Source organism: Sus scrofa, chromosome 4 (genome assembly GCF_000003025.6).
Source record: "Sus scrofa isolate TJ Tabasco breed Duroc chromosome 4, Sscrofa11.1, whole genome shotgun sequence".
Classification (NCBI taxonomy): Eukaryota; Metazoa; Chordata; class Mammalia; order Artiodactyla; family Suidae; genus Sus; species Sus scrofa.
The window spans coordinates 4271548-4298010 of record NC_010446.5 but is presented as its reverse complement, the minus strand read 5'-3'; the positions used below and the strand labels follow the sequence as shown (position 1 = coordinate 4298010).

The 26463-nt window shown below is 53.8% G+C and overlaps 1 protein-coding gene across 1 annotated transcript in view; it reads right to left on the bottom strand.

Annotated features, from left to right (window-relative positions):
- The window catches only part of COL22A1 (collagen type XXII alpha 1 chain), a 244154-nt gene that overhangs the window by 15188 nt on the left and 202503 nt on the right, over window positions 1-26463 (bottom strand). Inside the window, exons 50-58 of the mRNA XM_021088863.1 lie at window positions 22838-22891; window positions 19515-19568; window positions 14419-14472; window positions 10337-10381; window positions 9447-9500; window positions 7408-7461; window positions 2984-3037; window positions 1025-1096; window positions 863-898 (exon numbers count right to left, since the gene is read on the bottom strand). Coding sequence (XP_020944522.1) covers window positions 863-898; window positions 1025-1096; window positions 2984-3037; window positions 7408-7461; window positions 9447-9500; window positions 10337-10381; window positions 14419-14472; window positions 19515-19568; window positions 22838-22891 — 477 coding nt within the window. The remainder of the gene's footprint in view (window positions 1-862; window positions 899-1024; window positions 1097-2983; window positions 3038-7407; window positions 7462-9446; window positions 9501-10336; window positions 10382-14418; window positions 14473-19514; window positions 19569-22837; window positions 22892-26463) is intronic.

Here is a 26463-nt window from a genome sequence, read left to right as displayed (position 1 = left end):
CATAACTTAGCCCGTATTTTTGAATCGATTCTGTCCCCGGCACCTGGGCTATCGCAGGACAGAGCAGGGGGTGTGACAGAGGATACTGGGGCGTCTGCTCTCTTTCCGGGGTGGGGGGTGGTCGAGGAGGGTTGGCAAAGGCAATGTTTCAGCCCAGACCTCGGGGTGAGCAGGAGCAGGCGTGGGAAGGGTGGGGAGCCGCGGGAGGCCTTTCTGAGGAGCGGGGCCAGTGTGTGTGAAAGCGCGTGCAGAGAACGTGTCCTGTTTCTGGAAGCAGAAGGCGCTCAGCGAGCGGGAGGCAATGACCAGGGCCGGAGCGTCCCGGGCTCTGTCCACAGAGGACAGAGCCGAGGTGTGAACTGGAGCCTGACTCGGTCTCATGTAGGCTCCACAGAGGTGACTCGGACTGTGGGGGGAGGGGGACAGCGAGGGGCAAGGCTGGACACAAGGACCCCAGCGAGGCGGTCCCTGCAAACGTCCAGGTGAGAGAGGAGGCTGGCCTGGGTTAGGGACCTAGTGGCCGAACGGGGAGAGCTGGACGGAGCTGAGAGGCGCCGCGGGGTCGGAATGGATAGGACTTGTGGACGGACTGGGTGCAGAAAGACAGCTAGTGACAGAGGCTTTCCGACACAGCATCTCTGGACCAGCTGCGTGATCCATGGGCCCCGTGCAAGATGAAAATGTGACCCTTTGTTCAGAAAGCCTCAAGGATTTCAGGGCAGCGAGAGCAGAGCACAGAGGCAAAGGGCAGCCCTGCGAAGTGCAGGGCCCCGTGAGACTGCACGTGTCACCCGCCCGTGAAGGGACCCTGCGTCTCCCACAGGAAAGGGCCAGCCAGAGGAGAAGTGTGCGCGGTACTTGCCTCCTTGCCGGCGCCTCCCTTCTCGCCTGGCTCTCCCTGCGAAACAGAACAGAGGGTCGGTCAGTCCGCTGCACTGGCCCGTGACACGTAACACGAGCATCTTGAAAACAGACGGCAGTCAGCCGTCCAGCCCAGGATCTCCAAACAGGGCTCTCAGCTTACCTGAGGCCCACGGGGACCCAGGAAGCCAGGGAGTCCTGGGCTGCCGTTTTCTCCTCTGGTTCCCTTCTGACCCTGTGGATGGAAGATGGGGTGAATTCTTCAAGGTCAAGTACCAAGGCGAGACGATTTAGAAACCTCAGAACCGCTCTGTAGTCTTGAAGGTTGGACATGTGAACAAAATGGAAGAATTCCCCTTTCCTGCGGTGGAGGGGTGGGCTTGGAGAGGATGGGATGGGGTGCTAGGGACCCCGCGATGCAGTGAGGAGCAGGCAAATCGCCTGTAAATAGTCCTCGGCTTTCCCCTTCAGAGCAACGGAGCAAAACGGGACAAACATGTAACAGACAGCTTGATGTGGGGTCCCCGTAACCTCCTGGCGAGGCAGTGTCCTCTGGCCATCGGCCAGCAATTCTCACGGTGCAGTAGCATCACTTTGGGGGAAAGGCTTTTGGGGGTCTTTGAGCTTCAACCTCTCTGGCAAGCCGCCCCCTGTGGGCCAGCTCCGCATGGGGGATGCGTCACCCAGTGACCCAGTCCCATCCTCTCTGCAGCGTCTCAGCGGCGGTGACCAGGACCCTCAATGGTTCCTAAGGACGTTACTACGTATCCACACAGTTGTCCCTGTTCCAAGAGCACCACCAGAGGCCCCTTTGCCTGGGAACGATGGGTTTCCCAGGATAAAGGATTTTCAGTGCTACAACCCAGAAGATTCTCGGCAAACCAGGATGGGCTGGTCACCCTAATTTCCACAGTGACCGCAGTCAGCTGGCCAGACTGGTCTGCCATTGCCCGTGCAATTATTGCTTGAGTGCTGCACCATATGGGTGGCTTCTCAAAAGGGTCGCCAATTACAGCAAATAAATATACAGCACGACAGGGCCGGGAGGAGACTGGTGGACAGGCTTTGACTTACCCAACCCTAGAAACCATTGAAGACCCATCTCCTCCATCATGTCTCCCCATCCTCCAGACCTGAACCCCAAACCCCCAATCCTCTGCTCAGGGACCAGGACTCTGCTGCTTACTCGTGCCACCCTCTGTCTACTAACCTGCCCACAGCAAGAAGGCAGAAGACAGGAACGAGGCTCTCCCCATCCCCCACCTCCTAGCTGGCGGAGGACCCCCTTGGGCCATATCTGTGCTATGGCCATGCCCACGACGCCTGCTCACCCCGTCTGAGATGGTAAGGGGTCGGCTGGCCTCACCCTGTCCTTCTAGCCTCAAAAAACATCAAATGACTACGAGGCAACCTTATTACACATGCTTTTAGTCTCTCATAGTTTTGTCCTGCTGGATGCCAATGGTTGTCGACAAAAGGAAGCCAAGTGCATAACTGCATGTATTTTAAACGTTGAAAGAGGTCCTTCTGGGAGTTCCCATTGTGGCGCAGTAGGTTAAGGACCTGACATAGTCTCTGTGAGGATGTGGCTTTGACCCCTGGCCTGGCTCAGTGGGTTAAGGATCCGGTGTTACCATGGGCTGTGGCGTAGATCACAGACGTGGCTCGGATCCAGTGTTGCTGTGGCTGTGGTGTAGGCCTCAGCTACAGCTCGGATCTGACCTCTAGCCTGGGAACTTTCATATGCACAGGGGCAGCACAACAAGAAAAAAAAATTAAAAATTAAGTAAAATAGAAAAGGAAGAGGTCCTTCCCAGATCCTCTTGCCTCTAGCCTGGTCCTGCTGTCCAAAAACTACACCAACAACCACCGAACTGCACTCTTTACACGGGTGAATTGTGGGGAACGTGACTTATATCTCAATAAAGCTGCTGTCAAAACAGAAACCACAACGGGTTTGTGGGAACAGTTGCACGACTCCGCAAATGTACTTAGGACCCCTGAAACGCATCAGATACCCCCACTGATGCATCTACAGATAGAGACAGGCAGTCTGTGATGAAAACTACACGCCCTTTCAAGGCTCGCCCTCGTTCCGTCACGGCCCTGGGGCAGTACTCACGGGGCTTCCTGGAGGGCCGGGGTCTCCCGGAGATCCAGGCGATCCGTTCTTGCCCTGGAGGAAGAGACACAAGGGAGGATTCTGCCAGGATGCTCCGCCAGGACATCCCAGAGCAGGAAGGTGGAACAGCGCTCTCTGCAGCGGAGGGCCTGACTTCACACCCAGAGCCGACACTTGGACCAGCGCGGCTTCCCGTCGTTAACTAGGGGGTGCTTCTCAGCTTGTAAAAAGGAGCATGTGATGTTTAACTCATAACAGTTAAGTGAGCTCATGGGCCTGACAATCCAGGGCCGGCGACTGCTGCCCACAGCACAGGCAGAGCAAATCATCACGACCACGTCGAGCCCTCATCCGTTCATCCTCTGACGCAGATGACGTCTCGGGGAACAAAGAAAGCGCTCGCCCCACGGCCACAGCGCTGTTCCCACCTGGGAGGCATGTCCCCCCCGCCGGATCTCACCCTTGCATGCAATGGAGAAAAATACCGAGACACTGAAAAGTGGCTGGTTCGGAACCACGGAGCTACTGGATGGGAGGTCCATTCACTCCAGGTTCCCGGACGGACTCACAGCTCTAACAGTCTCGACTGGGATGGGTATTTTGTGCCTACTTGTAACGCGCATAAATACATTTAACCAGTAAGACCCTTGGTCGGATAAAAATCAGAAAGTTCAAGACTGCTCCCAAGCCACAGACAAACTCCCATTAAGCCCCAGGCCCGCAGGTCAGCTTCGGCAGGCTGAGATGGGCACTGCCCCGGCCCGCTGCTCTCCTCTGGCTCAGGACCCTCCCTGCCGGACGGTGTGTCTTTACCTGGCTCTCTCCCCTGCTCAGCATCCACACGCATGGGAGGCAGGCACTCTGCTAGCTGAATGAACCAACACCATCATAGGGAAACACGCTGCATGGATCCCTTAACCACAGGTGCCAAGTCTTATGACCTGTGAAGCACGTGTTCCAGATGAGCCGGCTTCGTGGCAACACAGGGCAGTAAAAAGCTAAACCTCCGTGGCACTTGCTAAGTGCCAGGCTTCACAAGTGTGAACTCAGCGCTCACAGATACAAAGCTGCCGCTGACTGAGGTGCAGAAATGCTAAACAACCTGCCTGAGACCTGAGACCAAAGTGAGGGGACTGAGGTTGGAACCCAGGCGTCACTGACTCTGGCCCACGCGACCCCGCCCCTTACTAAAGGTAAGGCTTGCGGGTGACCCAAACCAGCGAGCATAAATAGGGCTTTCTCCTCCTGCTGGAAAAAGCACTGTGATGGCCAGGGAGTCATGCGCCTCGTCTCACAAGGTCCCGCCAGGAATCGGCTAGGGTGGACCCCTTCATAGCCAGGATGAGGAAAGGGAGGCGTGAGAAAGCCCAGGACCTGCCTGGGGTCGCAGAGCTAGGAAGGGCCGGGCTGCGCACCTGCTGCGGCCCCACTCCACACTTGTGGGCGTGGCACGCCACGGCCCCGCCCCGCGCCTCCCCCCCCCCCGCCCCGCCCCTGGGTCTGTGCGCTTCTGAAAATACAGGCTTTGACACATCCCCCTGGTGAGCTTCTCTCTCCTCCTTCTCCCTTTGGTCCTGTTTGCCTAGAGAATGAGGCCCGGGACACATTACCACACGGCACCAGCACAGGCGGGCGTGCACAGAGGGAGGGGCGGCTCTGGGCGGCCACCTGCCACCAGTCAGGACCCTAGGGGCCGAGTGGGGCTGAGACCTGGCTCCCTCCTGGGCTAGAGACCACCCCTCATGTCCCACCTGTGTTCTCCAAACCCCTTTGGTGTTCACACCACCCCAAGGGCTCTGAGCTTGCCCCGGGCCCTCCCACCAGGGTGACCTTTCAGAGAAGGCGAAGCAGCGCCCACAGCTCCAGCTGCAGACTCCTGGACCAGAGTGCCTGAGTGCAGAGGCCGGCTCTGCCACCTGCTGCATGGTCTCCGGAAGGGACTCAACATCCTCGTGCCTCCTTTTCTCAGCTGGGGGCGAGGACAGCCAGAGCACCTGCCTCCCGGGGTTCGGGGAGAACTGGGTGAGGGTATGCTGTCCCTGCTCTGTGGCCCCTGGTACCGGCCTCTGCTGACACTTCCTGGCAGCCCTCTGCGAACACACAGCATCTGGTTCAAGGCTGTGTGACCCCGGAAAGCATATCATTCCCGAGGAGGGAGAGTGAGGTCGTCAGGAAAATAACCTGGGACCTGCTCTGATGGGGCCGAGAACACGGATTTGGGAAACTTGGGCGGCTTCCCGCTGGTTACGGATTCCTTGTGATGTCCCTCAGGATTGAGAAGCAAATTGGAAAACCACGAACCCGCTTGGGGGACCTCAGGCCTGCAGGGCCAGGCCCGCCCCGACAGGTGCTGCCCACGCTCTTCGAAGCCTCACCTGGGCCTGCTGCCAGCTCCACCCACCTCACACCTGTTCCTGTGCTCACTGTTTCCAGCACGGAGCCACTCCCCTTTCCTTCTTCTGTGCCCTCGAAAGTGCCTGCGCTCACCGAGGACTTACGAGATGCTACCCTGTGGCCTCGCACCCTGATCTGAAGGCTATCCACGCCCTTCCTCTGGCCACCTGGGGTCACAGACTGTGGGCATGGAGGGCATCTGGACACTGAATCCCCATGGGCTGCCCATTGAGGATGGAGGCTGGATTTGCATCCTTATGGTCCCACCAAGGAAGAATGGGGCTCTACCCAGTGAGTTCTGGAAGGATGTGTGTTCAAACACATCTGACCAGTGCCCACAGTCCTTCTGCACAAGCCTGAAGACAAAGCACATAGCCACGGTCATGGCCACGAGAGTTGGAGAACACGGGATCTGATGTCAGGAAGTCCTGGGTTTAAATCCTACCGGAAGCTCTTGCCAGCTGCGTAACCTAACTACCAGATAGGGTAACCCGGGAAGCCCATACACCTGCCTTGTAAGTTTATTTACTCATGCGTTTATGCCATTACTCATTCAAAAATACATACATGCACATGACCTCTGCAAAATAAGCAAGTTGCCAAGACGAAGTGTGAAGCAAACATGCATTCTGTGTATATGCCAGTAGATGTACTGAAAATAGTTTCAAGTTGGGAATTTTCTCTTTACTCTGTAGCTTTCCTTTCTACACGAGCCCGGTACCATCACCACAGATCACATCCGATATTCACCTATGTGAGTGTGTGTTAGAGCAGCGCCTCTGAGATGGGCCCCGGGCTAAATGGGAAAAGGCACATGTGCTTCTCTTTGCACAGAACGAGGAATATATTTCCTTCCTACCCTCCTCTCCCATATTCATTCGAGCTGCTCTTGGATAAGAGAATGATGTGCCTATGTGCCTGAATGGGCAGGGATACTATTCAAAAGCTTGATCAGCCCCATGGCATGTTACGAGTTGAACTGTGCCCCGCTTCCCAATCCATCTGTTGAAGTCCGATTCCCCAGGATGTCAGAACTTGACCTTGTTTGGAAGCAGGGTCGGTGTCTATACATTAAGACGAGGTCATCCTGGAGGAGGTGGGCCTCCAACATGACGTTATGAGAAGGGGACACTAGGACCAGAGACACGTCCACAGGAGAATGCCGTGTGAAGGTGAGGGCCGAGACTGGGGGGATGCTCCCACAAACCAAGCAAGGCCAGGAATCGCCTGCAAACCGCCAGAAGCCGAGAGGCTCTGGAACAAAATCCTCCTTCTGCTGGCAAACAGATCTTGGACCTCCAGCTTACAGAACAGTGAGGCCATGCGTCCTGGACTTGTAGCCTCCATAGCGGAGAGAGAATACATTGCTGTTTAAGCCGCTCAGTTTGCGGGTCTTTGCTCCGACAGCTCTGGTGAGCTACTCAGAGGATGTCCCAAACGTCAGAATGTCCCAAAGCCGGAGCATGAAGGTCCTACAGGCTGCCTGCTGTGCCAAGTGGCACCTTTTAAATTTCCCAATTGTGGGTTGTGTTCCCAAAAAGGAGTCTGGGGCGTATGTGCTGGGCCACTAGGGGGGCTTCGGGCTGTGGCTATACAACAACTGCTAAGACCTTTCGTTTTTCTAACAACACATAGGACTTACGGTGACCAAAGGGGACAGGTGGGGGTGGGAGGGATGGCCTGGGGGTTGGGATTGGCATTTGCACACTGAGGTCTGTGGAATGACTGGCTAACCGGGCCCTGCTGTGGAGCCCAGGGAACTCGCCCCAACATTCCGTGATCATTCACGTGGGAAAAGAACCTGAAGGAGAATAACTGACTGAATCACTGCGTCACACAGCAGAAATGACCACAGCCGCGTAAATCGCCTCGACTTCAATAAAACTGTAAAAAATGAAAAAAGAAAAAACCCCAAAAAACAACCCCCCCAAACCCCCCAAAAAAGTCCAACCCACAGCGCTGCAGCAGGAGGACTACGGTCACAGGCTCTGTTGAAACACAGAGCAGGTTGGACTCAAAGCGAAACTCACCGGTAGGCCCCTGGGTCCCTGGGGGCCCTGCGGCCCTGTGGCTCCTGTGTCTCCCTGGAACAGAGAGAGGTCACGTTATCACAGAGCCATCGCATGAAGACGATGGAGGCACAGTTTCAAATGGGGACCAAATTTCACCTGTTACCCAAGAACACCAACAAATGGCATCCAAACTGTTTCGTCATATCCATCGCCAGTTATTCCAGATATGGACAAACTCACTCCACGTACAGGAGTAAATGCACAGACAACCTCATCTGTACAGTCACTGATTTATCCACTTGCTTAGGCGCCCCCAACTGGCCCTGTGGGGATTTCAGGGCCCCATCTGGTGCTAACGGGAGTAACGGAGAAGAGAGCTTCTGGGGTCACTGGACTGTCCCCTGGGGCCGTTCCTGCCTCGGTCCCCGCAGTGAGAGAAACTCCACCTTCCGGGTGCCAGGCAGTGGGGAGGTACTGCCGCCACCTCCAGGGCCTTCCAGGCAGGCCCCCAACAAGGCATAATCTCTCCGAGTCAGGAAGGAAAAATACAGAAGCATGGCCATGCTCCAACACAAATTAGACTGTAGAACACCCTGGAAGATGGAGCTTTTATTTTATTTTTGTTTTTAGGGCTGCACCTGCGGCACATGGAGGCACCCAGGCTAGGGATTGACTCAGAGCTGCAGCCACTGGCCTACACCACAGCCACAGCCACAGCCACACCAGATCCAAGCCACATCTGCAACCTACACTACAGCTCATGGCAACCCCGGATCCTTAACCCACTGAGCGAGGCCAGGGATTGAACCTGAATCCTCAGGAGGACAACACTGGATCCTTAACCTGTGAAGCCACAACTGGAGCTCATAGAAAATGGAGCTTTAAAATGAAAAGAGTCAGAGAGCTGAGGAGAGACAAGAGCATGTGCCCTGCGATCTGGCCTCCTGGGCTCCTGCGCCCCTGCACCCTGACCTGCCGAGCCCACCCACCGCTGCCTAGGGAGCCCCTCCCAGACCCTGCAGTGGGAATTGCAGTGACAGGGGTTGGCTAGACGAGATTTTCAAACTGCGTTTCAGCGCCTGGGAGGCAGCTTTGGGGACAGGGCTGGGGAGAGGCCTCGCTCAGCGGTGCAGCTTCTCTGCTTTGGCCTGTGTGCTGGGCCTCCACACACAAGACTGGTTTTGGAAAATAGATCCCATTGCTACGGACAAGTGCAGGAATGAGACTGAATTTCTTCCAGGATCGTTTCCAGCTCCATCATCTCGAGACCACAGATCAACCAAGACGACGAAATGCGAGAGCAGGGGGCGGGGTACACGTCACCAGGGGTTAAAGGCCAGTGCTTGGGATGCGAAGGGGCGAGCAGGGGCCGCCTTGACTTCAGGACCGCGTGCGCATGCTCCTGACCACGCACCCGCAGGAGACCGAGCTGTGTCCACACCTCGCACTGCCCTGCAGGATGTCACGTCCCCAGGCCAGTGCCCTGTCGGGATGTGATCCCGGCAGATCTGGGCTCCATGCTGCTTCCTCCTGCCTCCGACTCTGTGCAGCCATGAGTAAGTCTCTTGGCCTCTCTGGTCCTGTTTTTCTATCATACGACCAGGGGAAAAGGTGACATGCCCCATCCTGATCTTAAGAACAAGAGTCAGTTCACATGTACCCCAGCACGTGGCAGTGATGCCCAGATGGGTTGGAGACGGAGAAATAATCCAGGAGAGACTCTGAAATGTCCATCCAAGGCCATCCGAGGCCAGATCCAACACGCGCATCATCGATGCCAACAGACAAATCACGACCGAGTCTGCAAAGCCTCCTTTGTACAGCACAGGCACCAACTCTCAGGCTGGAAGCCCAGGGGTAGGAAGACTCATGGGGCCTGTGGTGCCAGCAGGCGAGGTGTCATCAACAGAGGCCTAGATTTCCCCTGGGAGTCCCTCCACTGTGGCACCATCCCCTCATCCAGGTTCTGCCCATCTCTCGGTTCTTCGGGGAGGCGCTTTCTCTATACCCCCTCCTCCCACAGCCCCACCCAGGCCCCCCGGGTCCCCCACACTCACGTCTTTTCCTGGGGACCCTTCCCGGCCAGGGGGCCCCATGGCACCAGGCTCTCCCTAGAAGAGGAAGCAGAGACGGAAAGAGCTGCTGTCAGGGAGAGAGATGCAGAAGGCCAGCTGTCTCTGCCACAGCAATCCCAGAGCATCCAGTGGGGGGAGTCCAGGAGGACCACCTGCCCGAAAGCACCCCCCTGCGTCCTGGCCCCCAGCGGGGCCTGCAGTGTCCCCAGGCCAGCTGCGAGTGCCCGGCCCGCTCTGCCTCCCAGAGCTGCAGGGAGACACCAGCTGGGGGATCAGCCCGACCACCTGGACACCTCTGTCTCCCCACCTGCCAACCCCCTGCACCGTCTCGGCACCTCAGCTTTCTCCTCGTTGCACAGAGCATGGCAGGGGCTGACTGATGGACCCCTGAGGTTCTCTCTGTTTGGGGCACTCGGGGGAGATGGAAGAAGGAGAAGGCTAGGACAGGACCCAGAATCTTCCATCTGGGATGAGCCGGTGCTTTCCGCACACCAGCTCTGGGCCCTCGGGAAAACCGCTGTCTCCAGGCCTCGGTCCCCTCCTCTGTGACGAGGGGCCTAACAACAGCGCTCGCTGCTCAGGGCCCGTGACAACGTGGCAGTGACCACAGCTGACTCCAGGCTGACTTGGTCAGCTGGTGACACATCGGTGTCTGGCCCCCAGAGAAACATCTAGAAACCGTGGATGAGAAGGGATGATTCTTCCAATACTGCCACTGTCCTCTCTCAGGTGACATGGCATGCCCCCATACGCAGGGCCCTGTCCTCTCAGGGGACACGGCACTGTCCCCATCTGCAAGGCCCAGGAGCCCTCTGTCTAGAAGTGTCAGCTCAGGGGCACCAGGATGACCTGATGGCGAGACGTCCACTTACCCGGGGGCCAGGGGGGCCAGAGTCGCCGGTGTGTCCCTTGAAGCCCTAGAAGAAAGAGAATAACGTCATCCCACCCAAGAGCAGACGGACAAGGACCCGGGACACGGTCCAGCAGAAGCCCGCCCATCGCTCTGTCCTCCCGACTCCTCCTTGGTGACTGTGGTGCGCTGGGTTCTGCTCTGCGCCAGGCCCAGGCCAGGTCCCTGATGACCGGCTGGGTGACCAGGCCCTTTCTCCCGGGCACTCTGCAGCGGGGGCAGGGCTGCGGGGGCCTGTCCCAGAAATGCCCCAGAGGGTGGGGCATCTCCCCCACGTCTCTGACCCCCCTCGGCTTCATCTTTCTCATCTCACCCCACGTGGCTTAGACAAACCCCCCACCCCCGCCACCTGGATCCTGGGGCAGGTGGTTCCCTTTGAGACGACGCTGCCTTCAGCCCGAGTGAGGGCCTCGGTGCCTTTCTCGTTCCTGCACCCGGGGCTGCTCCCCATCAGCACCCATGAGCAGAGCCAGCCTGGGACCCCATGCTTGGCTACGGGGCTGGGCCACCCGGCGAAGCCCAGCGGCCTGGAAGTGCTCCACCTGCATGCAGCCCAGCCACAGAGCGCCAAGCCCTCTGAGCGAGGAGGAAGCGTTAGCAGAGCTGACACGCTCCTCTGTTATCAGCCAGGCCATCCTGACTGTGTGATAACCCACTGCACGGAGAGGGAGCTGAGGCTCAGAGAGCCAGGCTCCCTGCCCCAGGTGCCACAGCTGGAGGGGAATCGGATTTGGATCCGGGCAGGCCTGTACTGCTCCAAAGCTCCCCCATCCCTCACTGCTCTCCATGCTCGGAGACCCAGAGCCTTCACTGGCTGCTGACCCTGCACCTGAGAGGCTCCTCCTCCCTCCCTCCACCGTGCGACCACACCCTGGTTGTGTGTCCTCTTCAGGCTGCACAGTCGGCCCCATCAGAGGTCCCCGTAACAGGCTGCACGCGTCTGCATGCTGTTCCCTCCTGCTGGCGGGCCACTGGCCCATGGAGTCAACCGTGCTGGTTACAGGCCTTCCTCTCTGCCAGCCTCCCACCCCAACACAGCACGTCTCCCACTGCCACTGTCTGATGTCCTCCTGGCACCTCTGTCCCTGTGCAGCATCTTACAGCATCACTGCAAGGCACTGCTCTGAAGGTCCTGTGAGGCTGAATCCCCAGCCAGAGGCTGGTCCAGAGCCATGCCCTTGAAAGGCGGCTGCTGCCTGTGCACAGAGGTCAAGGTCAGAAGATCTGGGGAGCGCCTGGGACAGGGCCTTGAAGGTAACTTCACTTGTCAACACCCTCCCCCAGACAGGGCTGCACAGCGCAGGAAACCGCGACCCGCTCAGCGCAGCGAGGTGACCTGAGTGAGGTCCCGCGCTGGCCCCTCATTTGATGTAAAGGCAGGAATGAAGCGGGAGGGGCACAGATGGAGCCGGACCAAGACAGGAGTGTCCCATCTGCAGTGCCCCCACTGGGTACTGGGCCGCAGCCATCACACGTGCTCTCGCGGCAACGCAGTGAAAGCCTGTAAGATGGGGTTTGTTGTCCCCATTTTATAAATAAGAAACTTGAGGCTCAGGCCGATCTGTCTCGGAGAGACTCAGTAGGGGAAGCATGAGGCAGGAGTCCATCCTGCCCCCCCCTCCCACCGGTCTGGGGGTAAGAAGGAGTGGTCTTAGGAGGGAGGCTCTGAAGGTCTCAGTGTAAGGAAGGAATGGGGAGGGGGAGGGCAAGGATGGAGGAAGAGGAAGATCCCACCTGCCGAGCCGTCCCGGACGCAGGCACACCCTCGCCCCCGTCACGCTCAACTCTAGGAGCCGGCGGTTTGTGGCCTGTTAGGACCTTCAGGGACCAAGGCCACGTGCCTCCCAGCTGACTCCCCCAGGCCCTTCTCAGACCGCGTTTCCTGGTTGCATCTCCCAGTTTCGAAAAGCAAGTAAGGCCCCTCCTGGGGACAGGACAGCCCTAAAGCTGGCCACAGGAGGAGAGGCGCGTCCTAGAATGACCACAGCCCTGGCAATGTGCTCTCTGTCCTGCCTGCCCCCCCCCCCACCGACTGGGGGGGTAAGAGTGGGCGGCAGCAGGGTGGTCGGGCACAAAGGCGGGTCTCAGACTCCGGGAGGGTTGGGGGAGGAGGAGGAAGCAGAAGCCCATCAGCTTTGACTCCACATTCAACCCCCGTAACCTCCTAATATCACCATCCCTGAAACGAGGATAATAACACGCCCCCCGGGCAGAGCTTTGCAGGGTTAATCTAAGGAAAGGGGCTTTTCAGGCTATTAGGTCTGTAGGAGCAGGACTGACTGTGGGATCAGCTGGAACTGAGCCACAGCGCCCTCTTTCTAGCTCTGGGTCTTAAAGGGCTTTACTTCACTGGGGCTCAGTTTCCACATCTGTAAAATGAAGACAGAACCTACATTTGCAGAGTTGCCGTAAGGATGGAGAAAGAGAGTGCGCTCCGCTGTTCAAAACAGGCCAGCTCCCTTTCCCTTTCCCCGGAGAGGGACAGGTTCCGCCTGGGTCCCAGCATCGTCCTCAGAGACACTAGAATCCCGATTGCAGCCAGCTCGGGGGCAGGGACCCTGGTTGCCCTCCTCCCATATAATCAGGGACAAAAGCATCAACTGAGGAGCCGACACAATGTCCCGGATGCTTGGCGGGGGGTTTGCATGTTTTATCTGCTCCTTTAGTATTGTATTCACGGCACCCTAGAGAAGTGGGAGCCATTCTGATACCCATTTCAAAGACGAAGAAACAGAGGTTCAGAAAGGTCCCCTGACCAAGGTCATAAAGTCAGTAAAGACAAAGTGAAAGCTGAACCCAGGGCTGCCTATCTCAGAGCCCACAGGGCTCCAACTCACACCATGCCAGCCAGAGGGGGGTCTTTGTTCACCTGCCTGGGTCTGTACCCCCTGCCCCTGCACTGAAGCAGGACTCCTTACAACTCTCAGCTGAGAGATGGGTGTCGCCCCAACACAGTTCCCAGCAAACGGAGCCCCTCGGCTCAAACAAAACAAAACGCAACAACCTCTCCTTCCCACAAACAGAAACAACCTTTCTGAAAACAAAACACTAATTCTGTGTCTTAATCCCCCCGTGAGAGGTGATAGCGTCGCATTCTTAGGCCTCTTCTCCTGGTAAAATCAGGTGAAAGGCAAAGAGGTTTAGGAAAAAGGACAGGTTTTCTGTGACTGTTTTATCTCCCCTTATTAACACCAGCCAGGTGAGTTACTGATTTTTTTTTTTTTAACAGGAAAACACATTAAGGAAATAGAACTAGCATTTTGAACGCCTACTTCTTGCTAGATAACTGGATTTTAAGATTTTCATTAAAAATCATATTTTTTCTAAAAGAAAATTTAAGGAATTGTGTAAGTGATTTTGAAAATATTGAGTAAAGCACTTAGTAAAACACCCCCACCAACCCCAAAATACAGAGTTCATCTTTATAGAAAAGGTGTCTGTATATGTTTATATGCGTGATGAATAGTTGAACAGCTAGATAGAGATTTAGGCATATAAATGCTGGATGTGTCACACACAGAAAAAAAGACGGAAAGAATACCAGCACGTTAACAAGAGCTTCACTTGTGTGTTGCAGATGATAAGCAACTCTATTTTCTTCTCTATGACATTACTTTTCTTACTATTTTCCGTTTTATTACCATCATTTGTTATTGTTATTCCATGAGGATGAATTATTATCATTAATTGGGGAAAAAACCCTTCGGCTGTGGAAAGGGTTCAAAATTCAAATCGACTCACTTTTAGGGGTCCTCTCATCCAGGGAAAGCCCATTACGAGGATACCAAATAGGATAAGAACCAAGAAAACTTAGAACAGCAACATGGTAAGAATGGTTGCAATTTTGCAAATAAATTTTATAGCAATGGCACGTGAAAGACCTGCATTTACTGCCTGGAAGTACCAAGGTCTTGGCAGACAGGGATTTCTGGAAGCTACAGCCGAGCAGGCTCAGAGACCCTACCCACTGCGTCACAGCCAAGTGGCTGATGGTTTTATTCCACCGTGGACAACACACCCACACACACCACACTCAGCACTTACTGGGGGACCTTGGGCGCCCTCCGGTCCTGGCAGACCCGGCTCTCCTGTTTTGCCCTGAGAGGAAAGAAGAAGAGAAGCGTTTGAGGACAACATCTTAAGGATCGAACTCTCCGTGGCCGCCCGGGCTTCACGGCGCCACATTTCCAGGGGCAGGTCTCTGCCCTCTGCCCCCCGCTCCGCCCCCGGCTCTGTGGTCCATTATCGTCCATATAAATCAGCTCGGAGTAGCACAGCCTATCTCGCTCCTGGTTTTCCTGGGAAGGTGCTGGGTGCACAGGTTTCGCCTCTGAAACACTCACCGTGCCTCTTTTTATTCTCGGAAGTGCTCTGGTCTGGTTGAGAAATTCCGTGGAAGCCCCAGTTAGAAACAGCTTTATACCTACTCACAAAACCACCTCAAGGCAGCCGAACGTTACATGCCTGTTACAAACGGGGACACTGAGGCTCCAAGAGGGCACATGGTTTCCCTGAGTCAACCAAGGGCGGAGCCAGACGGGACGCCAGCAACACGCTAAGATGCTCTGTCACCCAGCAGCAGCGCCCACCGCCGGGAGGGCCTGCAACTCCCCACCCCCCGCCCCCTCCTCCTAACTGCACGGAGGCCCCTGGGACACTCGCTACTCAGTCTTCACCACCAGCAGCTTCCTGTGGCCCTGGAGCAAACAAAGCCATGAAGAAAAGCCAGTGCGAGCCTCGGGTGCTGAAGTCCTGCTAAAGTGGTGCGCAGTGGGGGAGCGTCAGGACCAGCAGGGAAGGGGGTGCAAAGCTGGGTGTGACCGATGGGGAGACGGGCAGCAAGAGGCCCCGCCTTCACTCTGGGGGGGGTGTGCCTACTTCCCCAACCCCGCCTTCATTTTCACAGAGACCTTGAGGGTTAAAGGGGGTCCATTAAGGGGCACAAGAGAGGGAGAAGAGCATTTGTGGATTTTCCTCAACATTTACATGTATTTATTTATTTATTGGCCATGCCTGTGGCATGTGGACGTTCCTGGGCCAGGGATCAAGCCCGAGCCACAGCTATGACAATGCTGAGTCCTTAACCGCTAGGCCACCAGGGAACTCCCGTGCATAGAGTAAAAATTACAGGGAGAAGGAGGATTAGACCCCAAGTTTTGGCACCCGAGTTTGGTTTTCCTTCTGGCCAGCGTGTGCAGTCTGTGTAAGCCTAGCTGTGTGATGGTGGGCGCCACCTCCCTTCTCTGGATCTGCTTCTCAGCTGTAAATGCAGGACAATCTCCCTGCCATGGGTCCTCCCGGGCCTGACTCGGTTCCGCCCCAGAGTCAAGAGAAGGCATCACGTCCCAAGTTACCAGCAGGAAAAGGGTGACGACCAGCCACTGCAGCAGGGTTCCGTGTGCCAGGCACTACCCTGGCACTTCACACAATAGCGCCTGTCAATGAGTCCTCACTAGCACCCACAAGGGAGGCACTTTTGTGCTCCCCCAGGCCCAACTCCAAGGCACAGAGAGGTCAACCTACTCAAGGTCGCACAGCTGGGCTTCTAGACAGGCGTTGTGGCTCCAGAGCCTCTGTACTTTGTTCTGCACTACAATTGATGCTCAGATGCCCCCTATTAGAAATGATACAACAAGCAACTCTAAAAGCTGCCTATCTACCCACCCGTCTGTGTATCTATCTACCCATGCATTCCTCACCTGTCTATCTACTGTCTGTCTGTCCAGCCATGTCCCTGATGTGTAGAAACTTTTTTTGCTTTTGTTTTTTTTTGGGGGGGGCTTCACCCATGGCATATGGAAGTTCCCAGGGTAGGGGTCAAATCAGAGCTGCAGCTGCCGACCTACATCACAGCAACACAGGATCTGAGCTGCATGTGCGACCTACACCACAGCTCACAGTAACGCTGGATCCTTAACCCACTGAGCAAGGCCAGGGACTGAACCTGCATCCTCATGGATACTAGTTGGATTTGTCTCCGCTGCGCCACAGTAGGAACTCCCTGATATATAGGAACTTAAAGGAGTAAGTCACAGTGGGAAGTAACCCCCGTGCCCATAGCCAAGGCTGCTGGTCCCCAACTGCCCTCCCTGGCTCATGGGAAGGGCTCCTGTCACTTTGCTAAGCAGCCCTGCTGGGACAGAAGAGGCTGTCACAGAATGGCCTTTGCGGTGCTGGACTGCGGGGTTGAAGGCCCAAGGGCAGGGGAGTTCAGCCTCCACAACCAACCCTCCATCAAAAAGGCTGGAGCTGATGAAGTAGCCTCCTGGGCCCCTGGCAGGGGTTGGGGCAGAGAGGCCAGGTGTGCCCCTCGCCTGTTCTCAGATGGTCCCCAGGGGGAGGGGACCGCAGCTGCCCATGGGAATGTCTCACTCACTAGCCCGTTAGTGGGTTTTCTTTCCCTCCTTCTTTCACTTCCTCACTCCGTCCATGCTCCTGGGAGCACATCCCCAGCCCTGCGCCCGCCTCCAAATCCTGGTCTCCAGGTCTGCTCTCGAGGGTCTCTGATGCCACCCTTGCCTGGGCCAACCTCCTCCCAGACGGCTCGGAGCGATGAACATCAGGAGGGCCACCCGGAGACCCCAGAACCAACTGACCGGTGCGCCCAGGAACGCCCGCTGGGGGGCCCGAGGGGCCCCTCCCTTCCCAGCAGAACCAGCCCCGCCCCCTCGGGCGATGAGCTCCCCACTGCTTACCCCCCAGACCTGGTCTTAGACCAGGCCCCGCCCAGCGCCTGGCACAGGCCTCTCTGGAAAAGGCCTTCAGGGAACAGACAGAAGGAAGGTCTAGGGCCTCTGTACCCTGAACTGTCAGTGACACAGGTCGACACCTCTCAGAGTGATACACTTCCTGCAAGATGGCTGGTTGCCTGCCTTGCGGCATGAACTCCGGGGTCAGCCTTCAGGACGTGGGTCCCAGATGCTTCACTGACCAGCTGTGTGACCTTGGCCAGCCTACTCAACCTCTCTGTGCCTGAGTCTCCTCATCTGGGCCAATAATGAGAGGCACACCCCACAGGGTTTTTCTGGGGGTTCCGCTGGAAAACGCAACGAAGCACTCGGTGCCCGTCTGTCCTCTCCTCGGGGTGCAGGCGGCTGCTGTCAGGCATGGTGGCGTTATCTGTTCTTTTTCCTCACCCCACAGCCTCAGCCTGGCTAACTGCCACCTGCCCACCCCAGGCTGCCCTGCTGGGTGTCAGCCTTCGACAGCTTAGATGAGCCTTTTCTTCTGCTCGCTGCTAGAAGCCCTTTCTTGTCCTCTCGGCAGAGAGTTCTGGTTTCAGCACCTGGCAAGCAGGGCAAAGTCATAAAGAAGGTGCTTCTGGCGAGTTGCGTAAGACGCAGACTGAGTCATAATTGTCATGACCAAGCAAATTAAATGGAACACAAACCTCGCTGTGGAGACTTTCGTGTAATTCCTCTTAGTGGTTCTAAAGCTTCTAAACTAGGGCAGTTGGAAAAAGTAACGCACTGAATGAACAATTAGAGAAGCCTGGTGCGTTTAACCACTTTCTCACTTCACTGGCTTCTGCAGCAACTCCGGCAAGTCACTACCTTTATCCTCATTCTCTCTGACATGAAACCGAAACCCGGAGATGCTCAGAGACCCACGGCAGCTCGCAAAGCCTGTGGGGGTGGAGCAAGCGCTGCTTCTGGTTGTGGTTGTCATTTTGGCCTAAAATATTTTAACTTCACTTTATCAAGAAGCACTGCACACACACGCTCCAAACCTTTAGAAGATAACCATGGAATATCATACTGTGGGGCATAAACCTGCCTTCCTATCCCCGTGTCCCTTCTGCTCAGCAGCACCCATCCTCAGCTACCTCCCTGCTTGGTGACTACTCCTCTTGGTGTTTCTGGAGTCTCCCAGAGTTCCTTTATGTAAATGCTAGAAAAATGCACATAGACCCATTTTCATACAAAAGAGGGCAGGCTAAACACACAGCTCTGTGCGCTGTAAGTTGGGGATGTCTCATGTCCTGTTTAGAAAATGCCCTCGTTCTTCCTCACGTCTGCTGGGCATTCTATTGGCCGCACCTATCATTAACTGTCTCCTGCTGGTGGGTGTTGGAAGAACCAGGTCTCGGCCCCAGGTGCCACCTTCCTCTGTCCGCTCGGTGCTGAGGCTGTGGAAAGGGTTTGTGAAGACAAAACCGCTGCTGGAATAAAGCTTCAGCATCATCACGGAGCCCAGATCCACCCTCAAGACGGACTGGGGTCCTGGAAGGACCACACTGAGGTCACAGAGGCGGCCCCTCTGCCTGCACACCTCCAGCCAACAGCGACCAGGGCCATAGGGACAGCGCCTCAGTAGCACGTGGTCCCTCTCACTGGGTGGCCCGGGCAGCTGACATTAAAGATCAAGAAAAAACAACTTGAGGAGTTCCTGTTGTGGCACAGTGGTTAACGAATCTGCCTAGAAGCCATGAGGTTGCAGGTTCGATCCCTAGCCCCGCTCAGTGGGTTAAGGATCCAGCGTTGCTGTGGCTGTGGTGTAGGTTGCAGACGAGGCTCGGATCTCACGTTGCTGTGGCTCTGGCGGAGGCCGGCAGCTGCAGCTCCAATTTGACCCCTAGCCTGGGAACCTCCATATGCTGCGGGAGTGGCCCTAGAAAAGGCAAAAAGACAAAAAAAAAAAAAAAAAAGAAAAGAAAAGAAAAGAAAAAAGAAAAAACAACTTGATGCTAAAGTGGAAGAAAGGCAAACTCAGGCACCCTGGAGCCAGCAGGTGAATCTCAGGCTTTTTTTTTTGCGGGGCTCGGGGTGGGGCAAGGCTTTTCAGATGTCGGATTTCTATTCCAGCAGCGCTGACCTGCCCGTTCCCCTCCCACATCCACAGGATGGAGGCTGCAGGGGCAGTTAACAAAAACCAGAGAGGGACAGGAGCCCTGGGCTAGGGTTTGGATTCTGTCACCAGCCCAACAGGTGACTTTCAGCCCATGATGTCACTCTCTGAGACTCGGTGTCCTCAGCTGTCAAATGGGACCAGCAGCATCGACGTTGCAGGGTTCTCAGGAGACGTAAATGACGCAATGCACCAAAAATAACTCTCCCTGTGCCCGGGTCAGAGCAGCTCCAGACACACACAGTCACTGCTTCTGAGAAATGGAGGGTAAAAGACGATTGAGCATCCCTCACCGGCTCTCCGGGGGCTCCTGGTTTTCCATCTCTGCCTTCTTTGCCTTCTTCTCCCTGCAAGAGAAACTCCACTTGGTTATCTGGCCGAAGATGCTAAGCAGGAAGGAAGGACAGACGCCCTCCACGTGCATGCTCAGCAGGCAGAACTGGCTTGGTGACCCAGTTTCTTCCCCAGCACCACGATTCTGGCTTCGATCTCTGGTCCGCAGTGCCTGACACACAGGGGGAAAGCAGGAAACTGCGGTAGCATCACTATTACTGTCACTGGCTGACGGAAGCCCCCACGGGATCTTTTCGTGGAGTCAAACTTAGAATAATAGGGGCTCGTCTCTGAGCCTCCGGGGTTGACTGTGGTGATAAGGAGGCGCTTCTGACGAAGACAATGGGGTTACTGAGGGACAGGCTAGCTCCTGGGACACAAGAGGGGCTTGGTAAATGACAGCAAGGGCCAAGGCCGGGCTCCCTGGGAAGGCTGTGAACTTTACATGTTTCTTTGCATTGAAACCAAGCTACCAGACCCTCCCCGTTCTCCACCTCCTGCCCATCTCCTGCTATGAATAAGACACTATAAGCCTCATGCTTAACTAAGCGATCATCATCATTCTTCAGGAGTCTCTGCAGATCAGGACAACGATGACAACATCACACAGACCTAGGTTCCATCCTGGGCCACCACGCCTGGGCGGGCTCGGGGGAAGGAAGGCAACAGGCAGCCAGGCAGTGGGGAAACTGAGTCACACGGAACAAGGTCTGAATCCCACTTGCACCAACTACGCCTACGATCTGGGCCACGTTCCGGACACTCACAGCTCCTCAGCAGCCCCCCTCCTGAACAGAGATGACACACCGGCCTGGCAGAGTCACAAGGTGGCTCAGAATCAATGCTTCCACAGGCGACGCTTAACAAACCAGGCATCGATCAACAGCACTGGCGGTGCAGCTGTTCCTGCCGCCCAGCAGGTGCTCCTGAAACTGGGCAGTAGCCCTCATCCGCGCCTTTGACGTCCGCGCCTGCGCACCGGCGGGAAGCACAGGGGACAGTAATCTAAGGCTGGTGACCATCCGGGAGGCTGGCCAATGCTCCAGGGGCACCGGGAACTCTTTATGGATCCTGTTCCCCGTGTAACCATGATAACACTAAAGAAACCCCTAGGCTGACGCGGACGCCAGGCAGTGTCGGTTCTTTTTTCAGTTAGAAGTTTACCTCCAGGAACCGCTTCTCTCCATACACAGAGCAGCGGCGAGGAGGGTCAAGAGACCCGATAAGGAGAGTGGCCAACTCGGCGTGGAGGCTGGAGGCTGGCAGGAGACCCTGGGGACTCCTGGGGCAGACACCTGGTTCCTGGGGGCAGCAGGAGCGCCACCTCGGACAATAAAGAAGAGCACCGAGCGTGGGCTACTGAATCATCAGAGAAGGAACCGAGGCTCCCGGCAGAGAAAGGCCCCCCCTTGCTGACTGCATTGCTGGGCCAGCCTTTTAAACTCTCCGAGCGTCAGTTTCTTCCCCTTTAATAAGTTAAAGAGATCTTCGCACTGACATGGCAGGAAGAGGAGCCGTAGGGCATATAAAGGGGTGCCTGTTGCAATGCTTGGCACAGAGTTGGCTCAATAAATGGGAAACATTGTTTTAATTCACAGAAGTCAATGCTGGTGCTCTACGAATATTAGTGAACGCTGACGCTGCACCGCTCCCAGCCCCTACCAGACACAGAAGCCTCTCAAGTTTTTCCTATTTCTTATGGTCAGTGCGAGTCCGCACACCCGTGTCTTTCTGCAGGTTGCACCTTCTACCCGAAATGCCTTCTTTCCGACCCCTCTCGACTTCCTCTGCCTGGATAACTTGACTTTGAAGACTCATCTTAAGAATCACCTCCTCCAGGCAGGCCTCCAGGCCTGGCTTGAGTGCCCACAGATCTATCACCTTAGACATCACGCTCTGCGTCAATGGTTTCTTCCTTTTCTGTCTGGCTGCCCATGAGACCCCAGGCTCCGCGCTGGCAGAGACCACAGCCCAGAACATAACCCCATGATGGCAAGGCCCTCTTCTGTTATATTCCCAGATCTAGCCACCAGCAGGTGCCTAGTTAGAGTGCTGAATGAGCAAATCAATGCATAACGGAGGAGGTGGTCACTAATAAACCACTACACAAATACAGACACGATTACCAGCTAAGACAGGTACTTAGGAAGAAAGGAAAAAGAAAGCAAGACAGCCTAGCTTGGCCTTGGGGGTGGGAGTGGGGGAGATAAAAACTTAGGAAGTGTTTTGCTTGAGGTGAGATGAGAAAGGTCAAAGGCATTAACTAGCAAAAGAGGTGACAAGAGGGCATTCAGAGTGGAGAGAAACGCATGTGCAAAGGCCCTGTGGCCTGGAGAGAAGATGCAGAATGTTCTAGAAACCAAAGAAAGCCAGCATGGCTGGAGCAAAAGAATGCAACATGGCGCGGGGGTGGGGGGGTGCTGTGGCCAGGACGGGCCCTAGCAGCAGGCACATGCCAGGCCTGGAAGCCACGCCAGGCTTTAGCCTCAATGACAAGGACACACGCAGCCTCTCTGAGCCATTCTTACTGCCAGCATACTGGAGAATTGGATCCTATTGAGAACTATATTAACTGAAAAGTCCGGAACACTTGTGGAAAGCAATTTTACAGTATGTATCAGGAGCCTTAGATATTACTGCACTCTGACAAGCAGACGGCCCTTTGGGGAACCATCCTACAGAAATAAGAAAAGCGCTATGTATTTAAAATAATCTAGAGCAGATTTCTGAAATAGTTGTAAGATTTACGAGACGACAGAAGAATATTCACAGGCTGTATGCTGCATTTATTGGGTAGAGTGTATATAAAATTTATAAGCATTTAATACTAGTGTGGAAAATAGAAAATGCTTATATTATCACAAACAATTATCACAGCTATGTATGAATTATGTGTGTGTGTTGACTGATGAATGTGTGTATAGAAAGAGAAGAATTTTTTTTTTTGGCTGTGCCCACAGCATGTGGAAGTTCCCGGGCCAGGGACTGAACCTGCGCCACAGTAGTGACCCGAGCTGCCGCAGTGACAATAATGCTGGATCCTTAACCCGCTGTACTGCAAGAGAAATCCTGCAAGTTTTATTTACACAAATAAACAATATATACATAATGGAACAATGAAACTAAGGTTGGCTTTGGTTAGTGGTTATTTTTCTTCTAATTTTCTGTAGCGTCAAAAATTCTCCTGGTAAACATGCTTTGCTTTAATAATGCTGGAATATAGTTTTCTTTGCTTTTTTCTTTTGTAGTAGAGAAACAACGGTTCTTTAAAAATGCCACTTACCGGGATTCCAGGTAATCCAGAGGGGCCTGGGGGGCCAGGAGGACCTTCTTTGCCCTAAAAGATCCAGGACACAAAATGCCATTAAATTTCTTGGACTGGCTTTTCTAGAGGTAAATGGTCTCACCCGGAACTGCCTCCGTGGGTTGGAAGGAGGCTTTGGTGAGGAGCAGTGGGTGCCTGTGCACCTGCCACAGCCACCTCACCGCTTCCCCACAGGGCAGGGAGGTGCCCTGGGCCAAGCATAAATATGCAGCTTGGTAGTCATGCAGCCCGGGACTCCTTCTGGCCTTATGACATAGACTCTTGGGGAATTGGAGACTGAAAGCATCATGGGAAGAAGACCCTGGGGCTTGGCAGCCCACAAGACCTGGGTCCAGACCCCACTCTGCACTTCGCCCCCAAACGCCTGTGACTCAGGACCCTGTCTCCCAGCACCCAGCACCCAGCACCCAGCACCTGCAGGTGTTCTGCACGCAGGACTTGACACAAACAAGGGACTGACCAGGGGCACGGGTAATAGACGGTTGTATTACTACCACCTTCTTACCCAGGGGGTTCCACGCATTTTTATTATCAACCACTTTTAGGATTCCTTTCTCCCATGAAATAGACCTTGAAAGATTTTCTTCCAAACTGCACTAATTAATATTTCATTTCCCATTTTATTCACCAAAAACACACATCGCTGTCACTGAGAGCTTCTAAATCAGATAAAGTAACCAGAGGCGTCATTTTTCTCAGGAGGCGCATTCTGGCATCATCCTAAGCCTCTACCAGGAGTTTTGAGAAGAGTCCCGATCACTTTATAATCTCCTGCCAGTGTTTCTTCTGCAAGTAAACACTGGCGTCAGGTTTTACACTCAACCCACGTGCCCCACAAAAGGCAATATTCTTAAAGGCTGGATTTTAGCCCCTTGGAAGAAAAGCAAAACCAAAAATATTTTGATATTTATTTCAGGCTTATAGAGATTTTTATTGTCATATAAAGCATCTAATCAGGAGACCTTACTTTCTTTATTAAGTACTAAACTCAATCAAAACTCAATAACCGAGTTTTATTTCCATATCTGAAGAAAATGAAAGATATAAGTATCAAATCATTAAGATACTGAGAATTATTTTTTCATAGACCCTTGAGAACCAGTGAAAAATGGACAATGTTTTAGGTTCACTACTGTTTTTTTAAAACCTTTCCTCAAGGAGTTCCTTTGATGGCTCAGCAGTTAACGAATCTGATTAGCATCCATGAGGATGCAGGTTTGATCCCTGGCTTTGCTCAGTGGGTTAAGGACCCGGTGTTGCTGTGAGCTGGGGTGTACGTCGCAGATGTGGCTTGGATCTGGCATTGCTGTGGCTGTGGGGTAGGCCTGTAGCTGTATCTCTGATTACATTCCTAGCCTGGGAACCTCCATATGCCACGGTTGTGGCCCTAAGAAGAAAAAAAAAAAGCAAGAAGAAAACAAACAAAAACAAAAAACAAAACAAACCCTTTCCTCAAATGTATCTGCATGTTACATAATCATGCTGAGAGATAACTTTTTTTTTTATTTTTGGAGGTGTGGCTCCTGGCCTACACCACAGCCACAGCAACTCGGGATCCAAGCTGAGTCTTTGACCTACATCATAGCTCAATGTGATGTAGGGATATGGCAATGCCAGATCCCTAATTCACCGAGCAGGGCCAGGGCTCAAACTCGCATCCTCATGGATACCAGTGAGGTTCGTTACTGCTGAGCCCCAAGGGGAACTCCGAGATTACTCTTAATTTTCACAAAATGAAATGCTAGGTTCATGCATTTGCCTTCGTAACAGTTTGACAGAGACCTGCATCTCTGTAAACTCATGCTGCATGATATTTGAGACTGTTTAGACATATTGCCACTTGCACCAGTGCAGAATAATAATATAAAACAAAAAAACAGTCTCTTTCTCTCCACAGCACCTGCAAACACGTTAATAAACAAAGTGAATATTTTTTTGTCAACTTGGGCCAAATATTCAATCCCCATTAGGAATTTTAAAATACTGATAACAGAGCTTCCTGGATTCCTTCCTGGGTGCCTATTACTCCAAAGACCCTAGTTGGAAACACTAATGATCTAGGACAGGAATCCGTGAGCTCCGGGCCTTTGCCTGTTTTGCAAATAAAGTTTTATCAGAGCCCAGTCTCACCTGTTAGTGTACATACTGTCGGCGGCTGATTTCACCTTATCGAGGCAGAGTTGAATATTTGCAACAGAAACCATATGGCCCACAAGACTAAAATATCTACTATTTAGGTTTTTTTTTTTCCTCCCATCAGGTGAGTTAAAGATTCAGTAAAGAGTCAGTATGGTTGGTCCCAAACCTGCTTTTGAGACTTGTTGTTTGCTATGGAAATTATACAATTTTGCTGCTGTTCATTGGGTAACCCAATGAAATTTAGGTGGAGAAAAGAAGAAGAATGGCCTTTTGTGCAAATTAAGACCTTGAAAATACTTGACAAAGACGAGACACTCGCTGTCTAAATAGCTGATAGCTATACCACAAGAGAGCTGTAAAAGATTAAGCAAAAATTCTAATAAACCAGGATTCTGCATTCAAATTGCTTCACGGGTGTTCTCATATGCTCAAGCCACTTTATAAAAAAGTAACAAATAGTAAATAGGTGGATATTCTTTCTACAAGATGGTAACAAGAGACTCCATTCAAGGGAACAGAAAGAAAAATAAGGGCCTTCATTCTATGTCAAAAAGATTGGCAAATGATCTATATATTTTAATTTAAAACACAACGAAAATAGATTTGTGTTTACTTTTTAACCGTTTCCTATATAATTTTCTTTTTTTCTTGCTTCCTTCCTTGCATCCTTCCTTCCTTCCTTCTTTCTCTCTCTTTCTTTCGACCACCACAGTCACTGTTTGTACAAAGACGACTTGGGCTAGATTCTGGTCTGATGTTTATGCTGAAATACCAAGACCACGGGCAGCTTCAAGCACAGGCATAACTTGCCAGGACAGAATCAACATTTTATTTAATGTAGCGTAATTCCTGCGAATGCAAGGATTCACATCTGGGCCCCACATCTGGTTCTCCTTGGGCAAACAGTCCATTAGCTTTTATCGGGGAAATCGTTTTCTGTCTCAGAATCAGTAAAAAGCTGCTTGTGGTACTGTTTATATTGTATTCCTTCTGGGCCTCCTAGGTGGGCTGCTTCAAAAGGACTCACCAGACGGTGATCAGAAGAGAACCGCGTGGCTCTTACTTCTCAAACTTATCATCCCTCTGGTCCCTGACCTGACCATCCTGCCCACACAGTGGGTCGGTGTGGAGGAACAGAAGGCGAGCTGACATGGGAGTTTTCCGACGGACTTAACACCCAACTTGGATATTAACGTCCTGTATGACCTTGGATGCATGGCCTCAGCCCATCGGGCTTTGCCCTCCTCATCCGAGGAGGAGGAAGTGGTCCTGGCTGATCCCTACAGGGCTCTTGGTGCCTGTGTCCAGAGGGTGGACTTGCTTGCTTAGCAATAGCTCTACCTGAAATATGACACTGAGATTTCGCAGCCTGGGGTGTGTACCTGGCTCTGCCATCGCCTCACTGTGCGAGCCTGACCTGGGGGTTTCACGTCTCTGAAGCCCAC